Source organism: Aethina tumida, chromosome 6, assembly GCF_024364675.1.
Source record: "Aethina tumida isolate Nest 87 chromosome 6, icAetTumi1.1, whole genome shotgun sequence".
Lineage (NCBI taxonomy): Eukaryota > Metazoa > Arthropoda > Insecta > Coleoptera > Nitidulidae > Aethina > Aethina tumida.
In genome coordinates this window covers 10,407,690-10,421,105 of record NC_065440.1, presented here as the reverse complement: position 1 = coordinate 10,421,105, position 13,416 = coordinate 10,407,690, and the positions used below count along the sequence as shown (strand labels likewise).

At 33.6% G+C, this 13,416-nt stretch overlaps 1 protein-coding gene across 11 annotated transcripts in view; it reads left to right on the top strand.

Annotated features, from left to right (window-relative positions):
• Window positions 1-4,854: 4,854 nt before the first annotated feature.
• Window positions 4,855-13,416, top strand: part of LOC109605279 (uncharacterized) — a 48,572-nt gene continuing 40,010 nt past the window's right edge. For all 11 annotated transcript variants that reach the window (XR_007548296.1, XM_049968688.1, XM_049968684.1 and 8 more), the window contains exons 1-5: window positions 4,855-5,160; window positions 5,220-5,486; window positions 5,540-5,677; window positions 5,878-5,975; window positions 13,198-13,281. Coding sequence is in view for 10 of the 11 variants with exons in the window: in XM_049968688.1 (XP_049824645.1) it covers window positions 4,889-5,160; window positions 5,220-5,486; window positions 5,540-5,677; window positions 5,878-5,975; window positions 13,198-13,281 (859 nt within the window). In the remaining variant the exon portion in view is untranslated. The remainder of the gene's footprint in view (window positions 5,161-5,219; window positions 5,487-5,539; window positions 5,678-5,877; window positions 5,976-13,197; window positions 13,282-13,416) is intronic.

Here is a 13,416-nt window from a genome sequence, read left to right as displayed (position 1 = left end):
CGGTCATCCTAGAAATTATGCCTTGTCTAATGAATTCATTGACACCCGGTATATAATTTTACATACATATATACCTCCCTATATATTTTTTTTTTCAAAAGTTTCTCCTGAAGAAAATACAGCCTCTCAAGTTTAATCTTCATATAAAATTGTTTTCATTTAATAAATTTGTTATAAAACTTGGATATACAATGTGTTTCCAAAATATGTGGTCAAATCTTGATACCAGGTGTAATTATTATCTAAATGTCACAGTCTTAACGGGAATTATCTCAGAAATCCAAAAATGTAAAAATATATAGGTTTTTCCATTTAAAAATTCGAAAACCAGTTCTCATTTTGATATATCGAGTGTCCTAAAAACTATGCCTTGTCTAATGGATTCATTGACACCCGGTATACAATTTTATATACATATATACCTATACATACCCTATGTATAATATTTTTTAAAAGTTTCTCCGGATGAAAATACAGTTTCTCAAGATTAATATTCATATAAAATTGTTTTCATTTAATAAATGTGTTACAAAACTTTGATATACAATGTGTTTCTGAAATAGGTAGTCAAATCTTGATACCATGTATATATACTATATTATCTAAATATCGCAGTATTATCGAGAATTGCGTCAGAAATTCAAAAATGTAAAAATTCAAAAATGTAAAAATTCGAAAACCAGTTCTTATTTTGATATACCGTTCATCCTAGAAATTATGCCTTGTCTAATGAATGCATTGACACCCGGTATATAATTTTATATTCATATATAGCTCGCTATATATAATTTTTTTCAAAAGTTTCTCCTGAAGAAAATACAGCCTCTAAAGTTTAATCTTCATATAAAATTGTTTTCAATTAATAAGTTTGTTATAAAACTTAGATATACAATGTGTTTCTAAAATATATGGTCAAATCTTGATACCAGATGTAATTATTATCTAAATGTCACCGTCTTATCGTGAATTATCTCAGAAATCCAAAAATGTAAAAATATATAAGTTATTCCATTTAAAAATTCGAAAACCAGTTCTCATTTTGATATATTGAGTGTCCTAAAAGTTATGCCTTCTCTAATGGATTCATTGACACCCGGTATATAATTTTATATACATATATACCTATACATACCCTATGTATAATATTTTTTAAAAGTTTCTCCGAAAGAAAATACAGCTTCTCAAGTTTAATATTCATATAAAATTGTTTTCATTTAATAAATGTGTTACAAAACTTTGATATACAATGTGTTTCTGAAATAGGTAATCAAATCTTGATACCATGTATATATACTATATTATCTAAATATCGCAGTATTATCGAGAATTGCTTCAGAAATTCAAAAATGTAGAAATATGTAGGGTATTCCATTTAAAAATTCGAAAACCAGTTCTTATTTTGATATACCGGTCGTCCTAGAAATTATGCCTTATCTAATGAATGCATTGACACCCGGTATATAATTTTATATTCATATATAGCTCCCTATATATAATTTTTTTCAAAAGTTTCTCCTGAAGAAAATACAGCCTCTCAAGTTTAATCTTCATATAAAATTGTTTTCATTTAATAAATTTGTTATAAAACTTGGATATACAATGTGTTTCCAAAATATGTGGTCAAATCTTGATACCAGGTGTAATTATTATCTAAATGTCACAGTCTTAACGGGAATTATCTCAGAAATCCCAAAATGTAAAAATATATAGGTTTTTCCATTTAAAAATTCGAAAACCAGTTCTCATTTTGATATATCGAGTGTCCTAAAAACTATGCCTTGTCTAATGGATTCATTGACACCCGGTATATAATTTTATATACATATATACCTATACATACTCTATGTATAATATTTTTTAAAAGTTTCTCCGAAAGAAAATACAGCTTCTCAAGTTTAATATTCATATAAAATTGTTTCCATTTAATAAATGTGTTACAAAACTTTGATATACAATGTGTTTCTGAAATAGGTAATCAAATCTTGATACCATGTATATATACTATATTATCTAAATATCGCAGTATTATCGAGAATTGCTTCAGAAATTCAAAAATGTAGAAATATGTAGGGTATTCCATTTAAAAATTCGAAAACCAGTTCTTATTTTGATATACCGGTCGTCCTAGAAATTATGCCTTATCTAATGAATGCATTGACACCCGGTATATAATTTTATATTCATATATAGCTCCCTATATATAATTTTATCAAAAGTTTCTCCTGAAGAAAATACAGCCTCTCAAGTTTAATCTTCATATAAAATTGTTTTCATTTAATAAATTTGTTATAAAACTTGGATATACAATGTGTTTCCAAAATATGTGGTCAAATCTTGATACCAGGTGTAATTATTATCTAAATGTCACAGTCTTAACGGGAATTATCTCAGAAATCCAAAAATGTAAAAATATATAGGTTTTTCCATTTAAAAATTCGAAAACCAGTTCTCATTTTGATATATCGAGTGTCCTAAAAGTTATGCCTTCTCTAATGGATTCATTGACACCCGGTATATAATTTTATATACATATATACCTATACATACTCTATGTATAATATTTTTTAAAAGTTTCTCCGAAAGAAAATACAGCTTCTCAAGTTTAATATTCATATAAAATTGTTTTCATTTAATAAATGTGTTACAAAACTTTGATATACAATGTGTTTCTGAAATAGGTAATCAAATCTTGATACCATGTATATATACTATATTATCTAAATATCGCAGTATTATCGAGAATTGCTTCAGAAATTCAAAAATGTAGAAATATGTAGGGTATTCCATTTAAAAATTCGAAAACCAGTTCTTATTTTGATATACCGGTCGTCCTAGAAATTATGCCTTATCTAATAAATGCATTGACACCCGGTATATAATTTTATATTCATGTATAGCTCCCTATATATAATTTTATCAAAAGTTTCTCCTGAAGAAAATACAGCCTCTCAAGTTTAATCTTCATATAAAATTGTTTTCATTTAATAAATTTGTTATAAAACTTGGATATACAATGTGTTTCCAAAATATGTGGTCAAATCTTGATACCAGGTGTAATTATTATCTAAATGTCACAGTCTTAACGGGAATTATCTCAGAAATCCAAAAATGTAAAAATATATAGGTTTTTCCATTTAAAAATTCGAAAACCAGTTCTCATTTTGATATATCGAGTGTCCTAAAAACTATGCCTTGTCTAATGGATTCATTGACACCCGGTATACAATTTTATATACATATATACCTATACATACTCTATGTATAATATTTTTTAAAAGTTTCTCCGGATGAAAATACAGTTTCTCAAGATTAATATTCATATAAAATTGTTTTTATTTAATAAATGTGTTACAAACCTTTGATATACAATGTGTTTCTGAAATAGGTAGTCAAATCTTGATACCATGTATATATACTATATTATCTAAATATCGCAGTATTATCGAGAATTGCTTCAGAAATTCAAAAATGTAGAAATACGTAGGGTATTCCATTTAAAAATTCGAAAACCAGTTCTTATTTTGATATACCGGTCATCCTAGAAATTATGCCTTGTCTAATGAATGCATTGACACCCGGTATATAATTTTATATTCATATATAGCTCCCTATATATAATTTTTTTCAAAAGTTTCTCCTGAAGAAAATACAGCCTCTCAAGTTTAATCTTCATATAATATTGTTTTCATTTAATAAATTTGTTATAAAACTTGGATATACAATGTGTTTCCAAAATATGTGGTCAAATCTTAATACCAGGTATAATTATTATCTAAATGTCACAGTCTTATCGGGAATTGCGTCAGAAATTCAAAAATGTAGAATTATGCAGTATTTCCATTTAAAAATTTGAAAACCAGTTTTCATTTTGATATATCAAGTGTCCTAAAAGTTATACCTTTTCTAATGGATTCATTGACACCCGATATATAATTGTATGTATATATACAGTAGGGAAATCATCTGAATTTAGAGAGAGACATCATGCATGACAGCGACAATAGAAGTCTGTCCCACAGTGGGAGACTTACTGTCTCTATTGCACATGATGTCTCTTTCTGGATTCAGATGGATCAAACCCTTTTTTATACCTCCCTATATATAAATATAAAAAAAATATGCTTGAGACGCCAATTATTAAAATTTTCAGCTCCTTCATTTTTGTTAATAATTTCCACATAGCCAATTTTTGAAACTCAAGTTTAAACAATTTCCTAACAATATTTACAATAGAAAATATAACAAGGCAACGAAGAAAAATTAATGAATAAAAATTTAAAAATAAAAATTAAGACAAATTATTATCACTTGAAATTTACCATTATTAATAAAAATATGATAAAGGGAAAGAAAAGATAGAAAGAAAATTAGACGGCTGATATCATTTCAATGATATTAACGAATGAAAGACTGATCTATAAGACTCAAGAACACAACATGAAAAATGTATAGAACAATGTGGTGAAAGTCTCGGATAAAAATCTCTGAAAAAATTACTGAAAACAACCTTTTTTTCACTTTTGAAATCAATGGCGAAATGAGTTGGTGATGACTTATGGTTTTGGAAGATGGTCACCTAACTCAAAATTATTTGAACCCTTTAACTCTGACTTTTTGGTTTTACACAACATTGTTGCCAAATTGTTTTGAACATTTCCCTTGTTCATCCTGCTCTAATATGATCGTAATTGGTGTCTTATTGTTTATAAACAAATGTACAATATAATAATAAATAACACACCTGACTTTTTACCTCTGTGCCCTGTTAATTGATATTAATTTTTTTGAAAAACGTTGAGATTTGATTTGTTGTCTCTGTCAAATAATACGTCGTTTTTTGACTTTTAAAAAAAATCAAACATGTAAAATTTGTAGTACGTTTAATAAAATGGTAAATCTGAACGTAAAGACCAAGCATATATGGGTATGGGAGAACCGCAACCCCATAAACTGCGCTGGTGTATGGGTCCGTCCCAGGGAGCTCCGGACCATGGATCTACTGTGCGAATACGTTCAACAGAAACTTAAATTAAACAAAGCCGTTTACGGACTGATAAACCTCCAGACCAAAGAGAAAGTGAAAACGATTGAGGACATAGAAGACGACGGCCGATACATCGCCTCCGATACGAGAGATTTAAACGTGATTTTGGACATCAAGTACCAAACACAGTTGGTGTTGGTGTAGCTGTTACTGAAGGAAATCTATGTGTTTCCAGGTACCTAACCATGGAAGAGATAGCCAAACTAAGACAACCGAAGGCTTGTTACTTGTACGAACAGGGCGACTCGGACTACAAAGCCCACAAGTTCCTCAACGAGACGAAGCGTTTGCAGAAGACGATCATTTTCGTCTTCCTCAACGGCCACGAGAAGCAACGCGGCCAAAAGATCGTGCTGACCAGGGAGGACCTGGATGGGAGGTGGCAGATCATTTTGAACTACGTGTCGCATTTGTTGGGCGTCTATCCGTGCGACATTGAGGCGTAAATTCAAACTTTCCCCTCTATAAGTTGGTTGTTGTAAACCTGTTTTGTAGGTTGTACACCGTTGATGGGAAGAAGGTTTGTGGTGCTTACGATCTGCAACATGGGTCGGCGTACGTTGCTGTTAGGTGCCAGGAGAAGTTTCAGAAACTGAATTATATTGAGATATATGACACGTATTTTCCAAAAATGTGAGTACGTTGATAAACAGTGATTTAGCAAATTCACCTCATTATTTGAAATAATTTGGCTTTGGCTGTTCTAATAATATTGAGGTGTTGCTTACACAAATTAATGTTCAAAAGTTAGTAACACTCTTTTTGAAATAGAGAAGTTACTAACTTATCAAAAAACAATATTTTTGTAAATACAAAAGAATTACAATTTTTAGGTCTAGCTTTGAAGTTGGAATAAAAGCTGTGAGTTCTCCAGCAAATTTGTTAGTCCGTAAAAGGCCTTCCTTCCTTTGTAAAAGAAAATGTATTGTGGGTAAGTCAATATTTATTTGTTCTTCATATCAACTACTCACAATGAAATATGAATATATACTTAACTCTTTATTTAATAAATATACTCAAATGAAATTTTGATGATTTATAAAAAATTCATTTAGATATATTTTTTAAATAAAAAGTTACAAACACTTTTTGAAGTCATACCTATTTCATTGCGACTAGTTTATTAGGACCTTGAATAAGTCTTCGCTGTTTCTTGAAATATGGCAGTAGCACTTCTCAGTGCACGTAATTTCGAATGGTTACGCACTTACAAGGAGGTACTGTATATAACCTTAAATTTCAATGAATGCTAATTCACTTGAGTGTTAACAAAGTAATTTTTTATTGGTGTTGAAAATGTCTATTTTTGTGCTAAATAAGGAGTATTTACTGGGAATTTTATTACACTATTTTATTCAAGAGAAATCTGCAGCTAAAGTACACAGAATCCTTGAGGTGACTATACTTTGTCAGATACGACATGCACAAACTGGTTTCGATGCTTTAAAAATAATGATTTTGAACTGGAGGTATGACTTGATTAAGATCTACGTCTGACGCTAGCAGAACTTGAAAAACATTACAAGTAGATGGGTCAACAGTTTCAAAACATTTAAAAGGATTAGGAATGATTCAGAAGCAAGGACATTGATTGTCGGTTGATTTGAAGCTGAGAGACGTCGAACGGTATTTTCCCACTTGTAAACTGCAGCTTCAACGACAGAAAAGAAAGGTTTTTTTTTGCACCGTATCGTGAATGGCGATGAAAAGTGGATGCATTACGATAATCCAAAGTGTAGAAAGGTGGGATAATCCCGGACATCGATCAACGTCTTTCACAAAACCAAATATTGTTTCATTCGAAGATTCTTCTCAGCCTTTGGAAGGATCTGCAGGTGTAAATTATTATGAGCTGCTCAAACTGAATGTGAACTATTGATGCGTCTGAGTCGAGCCCCAAAAGAAAAAGGGTCTCTATATGAATAGAGTCACATATTGCTAAACCAATGAAAACCTACCTGGAAACGCTTTAGTGAGAAGTTCTACTCCACATGCTGTATTCTCCTGACTTAGCCTCTTCAGATCTTCACACATTCCGTTTGATGGTACGTGACCTGGCTGACCAGCCCTTCCTTTCTTACGAAGATACTAAAGAAAGGATACATCCTTAGAAAGCCTCAAAAGACATATGTTTTTCTAAAGAGGAATTTAAATGCTGCCACAAAGGTAAAAGAAAGTAGTACTGGATTATTCGGTGGCAACTCTATAATCTCTCAATTATGGTCTTCAAAGAAATTTGAACAACTCTGGCAGTGGGTGGTCTTGCATTATCTTGTTGTAAAGTGAAATTTGATACATTCTGATTCATGAAATTTAACACGATAGGTTCCAGAATTTCATTAATGTATGGCCTGGCCGTCAGGAAACCGTTCGCCAAGACGTGAAAGACTGTATGTCGGTTTGAAGTTATACTGCCCCATACCATTACAGATCCTCCTCCAAAAGCTCTTCTTTCAGCCACAGTTGTATTCAAATATCGTTATCCTCGACGTCTATAGACTCTTTGTCGTGTGTCATTTGATCTTAAACAAAGCCTGGATTCATCTGTAAAGAGAACCAGACTCCATTGGTTCATGTTCCAGTTAATGTGTTCATTGTCGAAGTTTTATCTTATTCTCCTGTGTGTTCTAGTTAATTCAGGAACAACAATTGCACGTCTTGAATGGAAATTAGCTTTATGAAGCCTGTCACGTACGATTTGAATAGATAAATGTGTCCCTGTGGCTGATACCAATTTCTCTGCACTGATTCCACAATCTGTAAATAACCCGCTGACACTTTTTGAAGTGATACCTATTTCATTGTGACTAGTTTATTTCATTGTGACTAGTTTATTAGAACCTTGAATAAGTTCTCGCTGTTTCTTCAAATATGGCAGTAGCACTACTCAGTGCACGTAATTTCAAATGGTTACGCACTTACAAGGAAGTACTGTATATAACCTTAAATTTCAGTGAATACTAGTTCACTTGAGTGTAAACAAAGTAATTTTTTATTGGTGTTGAAAATGTCTATTTTTGTGCTAAATAAGGTGTATTTACTGGGAATTTTATTACACTATTTTATTCAAGAGAAATCTGCAGCTAAAGTACACAGAGTCCTTGAGGTGACAATACTTTGTCAGATACGACATGCACAAACTGGTTTCGATGCTTTAAAAATAATGATTTTGAACTGGAGGTATGACTTGATTAAGATCTACGTCTGACGCTAGCAGAACTTGAAAAACATTACAAGTAGATGGGTCAACAGTTTCAAAGCATTTAAAAGTATTAGGAATGATCCAGAAGCAAGGACATTGATTGTCGGTTGATTTGAAGCTGAGAGACGTCGAACGGTATTTTCCCACTTGTAAACTGCAGCTTCAACGACAGAAAAGAAAGGTTTTTTTTGCACCGTATCGTGAATGGCGATGAAAAGTGGATGCACTACGATAATCCAAAGTGTAGAATGGTGGGATAATCCCGGACATCGATCAACGTCTTTCACAAAACCAAATATTCTTTCATTCGAAAATTCGTCTCAGCCTTTGGAAGGATCTGCAGGTGTAAATTATTATGAGCTGCTCAAACTGAATGTGAACTATTGATGCGTCTGAGTTGAGCCCTAAAAGAAAAATGGTCTCTATATGAATAGAGACACACGTTACTAAACCTGTGAAAACCTACCTGGAAACGCTTTAGCGAGAAGTTCTACTCCACATGCTGTATTCTCCTGACTTAGCCTCTTTAGATCTTCACACATTCCGTTTGATGGTACATGACCTGGCTGAGCAGCCCTTCCTTTCTTACGAAGATACTAAAGAAAGGATAGATCCTTGGAAAACCTCAAACATATGGTTTTTCTAACGAGGAATTTAAATGCTGCCACAAAGGTGGAAGAAAGTAATACTGAATTATTCGTTGGCAACTCTATAATCTCCCAATTATGCTCTTCAAAGAAATTTGAACAACTCTGGCAATGGGTGGTCTTGCATTATCTTGTTGTAAAGTGAAATTTGATCCATTCTGATTCATGAAATGTAACACGATAGGTTCCAGAATTTCATTGATGTATGGCCTGGCCGTCAGGAAACCGTTCGCCAAGACGTAAAAGACTGTATGTCGGTTTGAAGTTATACTGCTCCATACCATTACAGATCCTCCTCCAAAAGCTCTTCTTTCAGCCACAGTTGTATTCAAATATCGTTATCCTCGACGTCTGTAGACTCTTTGTCGTGTGTCATTTGATCTTAAACAAAGCCTGGATTCATCTGCAAAGAGAACCTGACTCCATTGGTTCATATTCCAGTTAATGTGTTCACTGGCGAAGTTTCATCTCATTCTCCTGTGTGTTCTAGTTAATTCAGGAACAACAACTGCACGTCTTGAATGTAAATTAGCTTTATGAAATCTGTCACGTACGATTTGAATAGATATATGTGTTCCTGTGGCTGACACAAATTTCTCTGCACCGATTCCACAATCTGTAAATAACCTGCTGACACTTTTTGAAGTGATACCTATTTCATTGTGACTAGTTTATTAGAACCTTGAATAAGTTCTCGCTGTTTCTTCAAATATGGCAGTAGCACTACTCAGTGTACTGTACTGTATATAACCTTAAATTTCAGTGAATGCTAGTTCACTTGAGAGTGTAAACAAAGTAATTTTTTATTGGTGTTGAAAATGTCTATTTTTGTGCTAAATAAGGAGTATTTACTGGGAATTTTATTACACTATTTTATTCAAGAGAAATCTGCAGCTAAAGTACACAGAATCCTTGAGGTGACTATACTTTGTCAGATACGACATGCATAAACTGGTTTCGATGCTTTAAAAATAATGATTTTGAACTGGAGGTATGACTTGATTAAGATCTACGTCTGACGCTAGCAGAACTTGAAAAACATTACAAGTAGATGGGTCAACAGTTTCAAAGCATTTAAAAGTATTAGGAATGATCCAGAAGCAAGGACATTGCTTGTCGGTTGATTTGAAGCTGAGAGACGTCGAACGGTATTTTCCCACATGTAAACTGCAGCTTCAACGACAGAAAAGAAAGGTTTTTTTTGCACCGTATCGTAAATGGCGATGAAAAGTGGATGCATTACGATAATCCAAAGTGTAGAAAGGTGGGATAATCCCGGACATCGATCAACGTCTTTCACAAAACCAAATATTGTTTCATTCGAAGATTCTTCTCAGCCTTTGGAAGGATCTGCAGGTGTAAATTATTATGAGCTGCTCAAACTGAATGTGAACTATTGATGCGTCTGAGTCGAGCCCCAAAAGAAAAAGGGTCTCTATATGAATAGAGTCACATATTGCTAAACCAATGAAAACCTACCTGGAAACGCTTTAGTGAGAAGTTCTACTCCACATGCTGTATTCTCCTGACTTAGCCTCTTCAGATCTTCACACATTCCGTTTGATGGTACGTGACCTGGCTGACCAGCCCTTCCTTTCTTACGAAGATACTAAAGAAAGGATACATCCTTAGAAAGCCTCAAAAGACATATGTTTTTCTAAAGAGGAATTTAAATGCTGCCACAAAGGTAAAAGAAAGTAGTACTGGATTATTCGGTGGCAACTCTATAATCTCCCAATTATGGTCTTCAAAGAAATTTGAACAACTCTGGCAGTGGGTGGTCTTGCATTATCTTGTTGTAAAGTGAAATTTGATACATTCTGATTCATGAAATTTAACACGATAGGTTCCAGAATTTCATTAATGTATGGCCTGGCCGTCAGGAAACCGTTCGCCAAGACGTGAAAGACTGTATGTCGGTTTGAAGTTATACTGCCCCATACCATTACAGATTCTCCTCCAAAAGCTCTTCTTTCAGCCACAGTTGTATTCAAATATCGTTATCCTCGACGTCTATAGACTCTTTGTCGTGTGTCATTTGATCTTAAACAAAGCCTGGATTCATCTGTAAAGAGAACCAGACTCCATTGGTTCATGTTCCAGTTAATGTGTTCATTGTCGAAGTTTTATCTTATTCTCCTGTGTGTTCTAGTTAATTCAGGAACAACAATTGCACGTCTTGAATGGAAATTAGCTTTATGAAGCCTGTCACGTACGATTTGAATAGATAAATGTGTCCCTGTGGCTGATACCAATTTCTCTGCACTGATTCCACAATCTGTAAATAACCCGCTGACACTTTTTGAAGTGATACCTATTTCATTGTGACTAGTTTATTTCATTGTGACTAGTTTATTAGAACCTTGAATAAGTTCTCGCTGTTTCTTCAAATATGGCAGTAGCACTACTCAGTGCACGTAATTTCAAATGGTTACGCACTTACAAGGAAGTACTGTATATAACCTTAAATTTCAGTGAATGCTAATTCACTTGAGTGTTAACAAAGTAATTTTTTATTGGTGTTGAAAATGTCTATTTTTGTGCTAAATAAGGAGTATTTACTGGGAATTTTATTACACTATTTTATTCAAGAGAAATCTGCAGCTAAAGTACGCAGAATACTTGAAGTGACAATACTCTGTCAGATACGACATGCACAAACTGGTTTCGATGCTTTAAAAATAATGATTTTGAACTGGAGGTATGACTTGATTAAAATCTACGTCAGACGCTAGCAGAACTTGAAAAACATTACAAGTAGATGGGTCAACAGTTTCAAAGCATTTAAAAGGATTAGGAATGATCCAGAAGCAAGGACATTGGTTGTCGGTTGATTTGAAGCTGAGAGACGTCCAACGGTATTTTCCCACTTGTAAACTGCAGCTTCAACGACAGAAAAGAAAGGTTTTTTTTTGCACCGTATCGTGAATGGCTATGATAAGTGGATGCATTACGATAATCCAAAGTGTAAAATGGTGGGATAATCCCGGACATCGATCAACGTCTTTCACAAAACCAAATATTCTTTCATTCGAAGATTCTTCTCAGCCTTTGGAAGGATCTGCAGGTGTAAATTATTATGAGCTGCTCAAACTGAATGTGAACTATTGATGCGTCTGAGTTGAGCCCTAAAAGGAAAATGGTCTCTATATGAATAGAGACACACGTTACTAAACCTATGAAAACCTACCTGGAAACGCTTTAGTGAGAAGTTCTACTCCACATGCTGTATTCTCCTGACTTAGCCTCTTCAGATCTTCACACATTCCGTTTGATGGTGCATGGCCTGGCTGACCAGCCCTTCCTTTCTTACGAAGATACTAAAGAAAGGATAGATCCTTGGAAAGCCTCAAAAGACATATGGTTTTTCTAAAGAGGAATTTAAATGCTGCCACAAAGGTAGAAGAAAGTTGTACTGGATTATTCGGTGGCAACTTTATAATCTCCCATTTATGCTCTTCAAAGAAATTCTGATTCATGAAATGTAACACGATAGGTTCCACAATTTCATCAATGTGTGGCCTGGCCGTCAGGGAACCGTTCGCCAAGACGTGAAAGACTGTATGTCGGTTTGAAGTTATACTGCCCCATACCATTACAGATCCTCCTCCAAAAGCTCTTCTTTCAGCCACAGTTGTACTCAAATATCGTTATCCTCGACGTCTATAGACTCTTTGTCGTGTGTCATTTCATCTTAAACAAAGCCTGGATTCATCTGTAAAGAGAACCTGACTCCATTGGTTGGTTCATGATCCTGTTAATGTGTTCTTCGGCGAAATTTCTTCTCATTCTCCTGTGTGTTCTAGTTAATTCAGGAACAACAGCTTCACGTCTTGAAGGAAAATTGACTTTATGAAATCTGTTACGTACGGTTTAAACAGATAAATATGTCTCTGTGGTCATAAAGTGAATGTTTCCTAACTGCTGAGCTGTTAAAGTGGTTCGCCCTTAAAGTGACATTTGAACTAAATGTTGATTTTTTCGAGAAGTTCTACTCCACATGCTATATTCACCTGAAATAGCCCCTTCAGATTTTTACATATTCCGTTTGATGGCACATGGCCTGGCTGAGCAGCCCTTCCTTTCTGGAGATACTAAAGAAAGGATCGAGTCTTGGAAAGCCTCAAGAGACATATGGTTTTTCCAACGAGGAATTTATAATGATGGTCAATATTTTGAGTGAAACATTTTAAACAAAACTTTTATTTTGTAAAAGAAACAGCGAGAATTTATTCAAGGTCCTAACATATTGTACAAAATGATACGTCAATAAATTATTATATTACCAAATATTGTTGTTTTAGGCCACAAGAGACGAGTGAATCCATCCACTGAGAAAAATGGATGCCATTTTAATCCAAAGAGAAAATCAACCATTTCTAAAACAGGTAAAAATTAATAATTTTGATTGTTTATATATCCCCCTGATAACTAACATTTTTAGTCTTAGTTTTTAACATAAAATTGTACTTTTTACACAAAATTGACCCAATATTTATAAACTTCATAGATGTAGAAGTTAT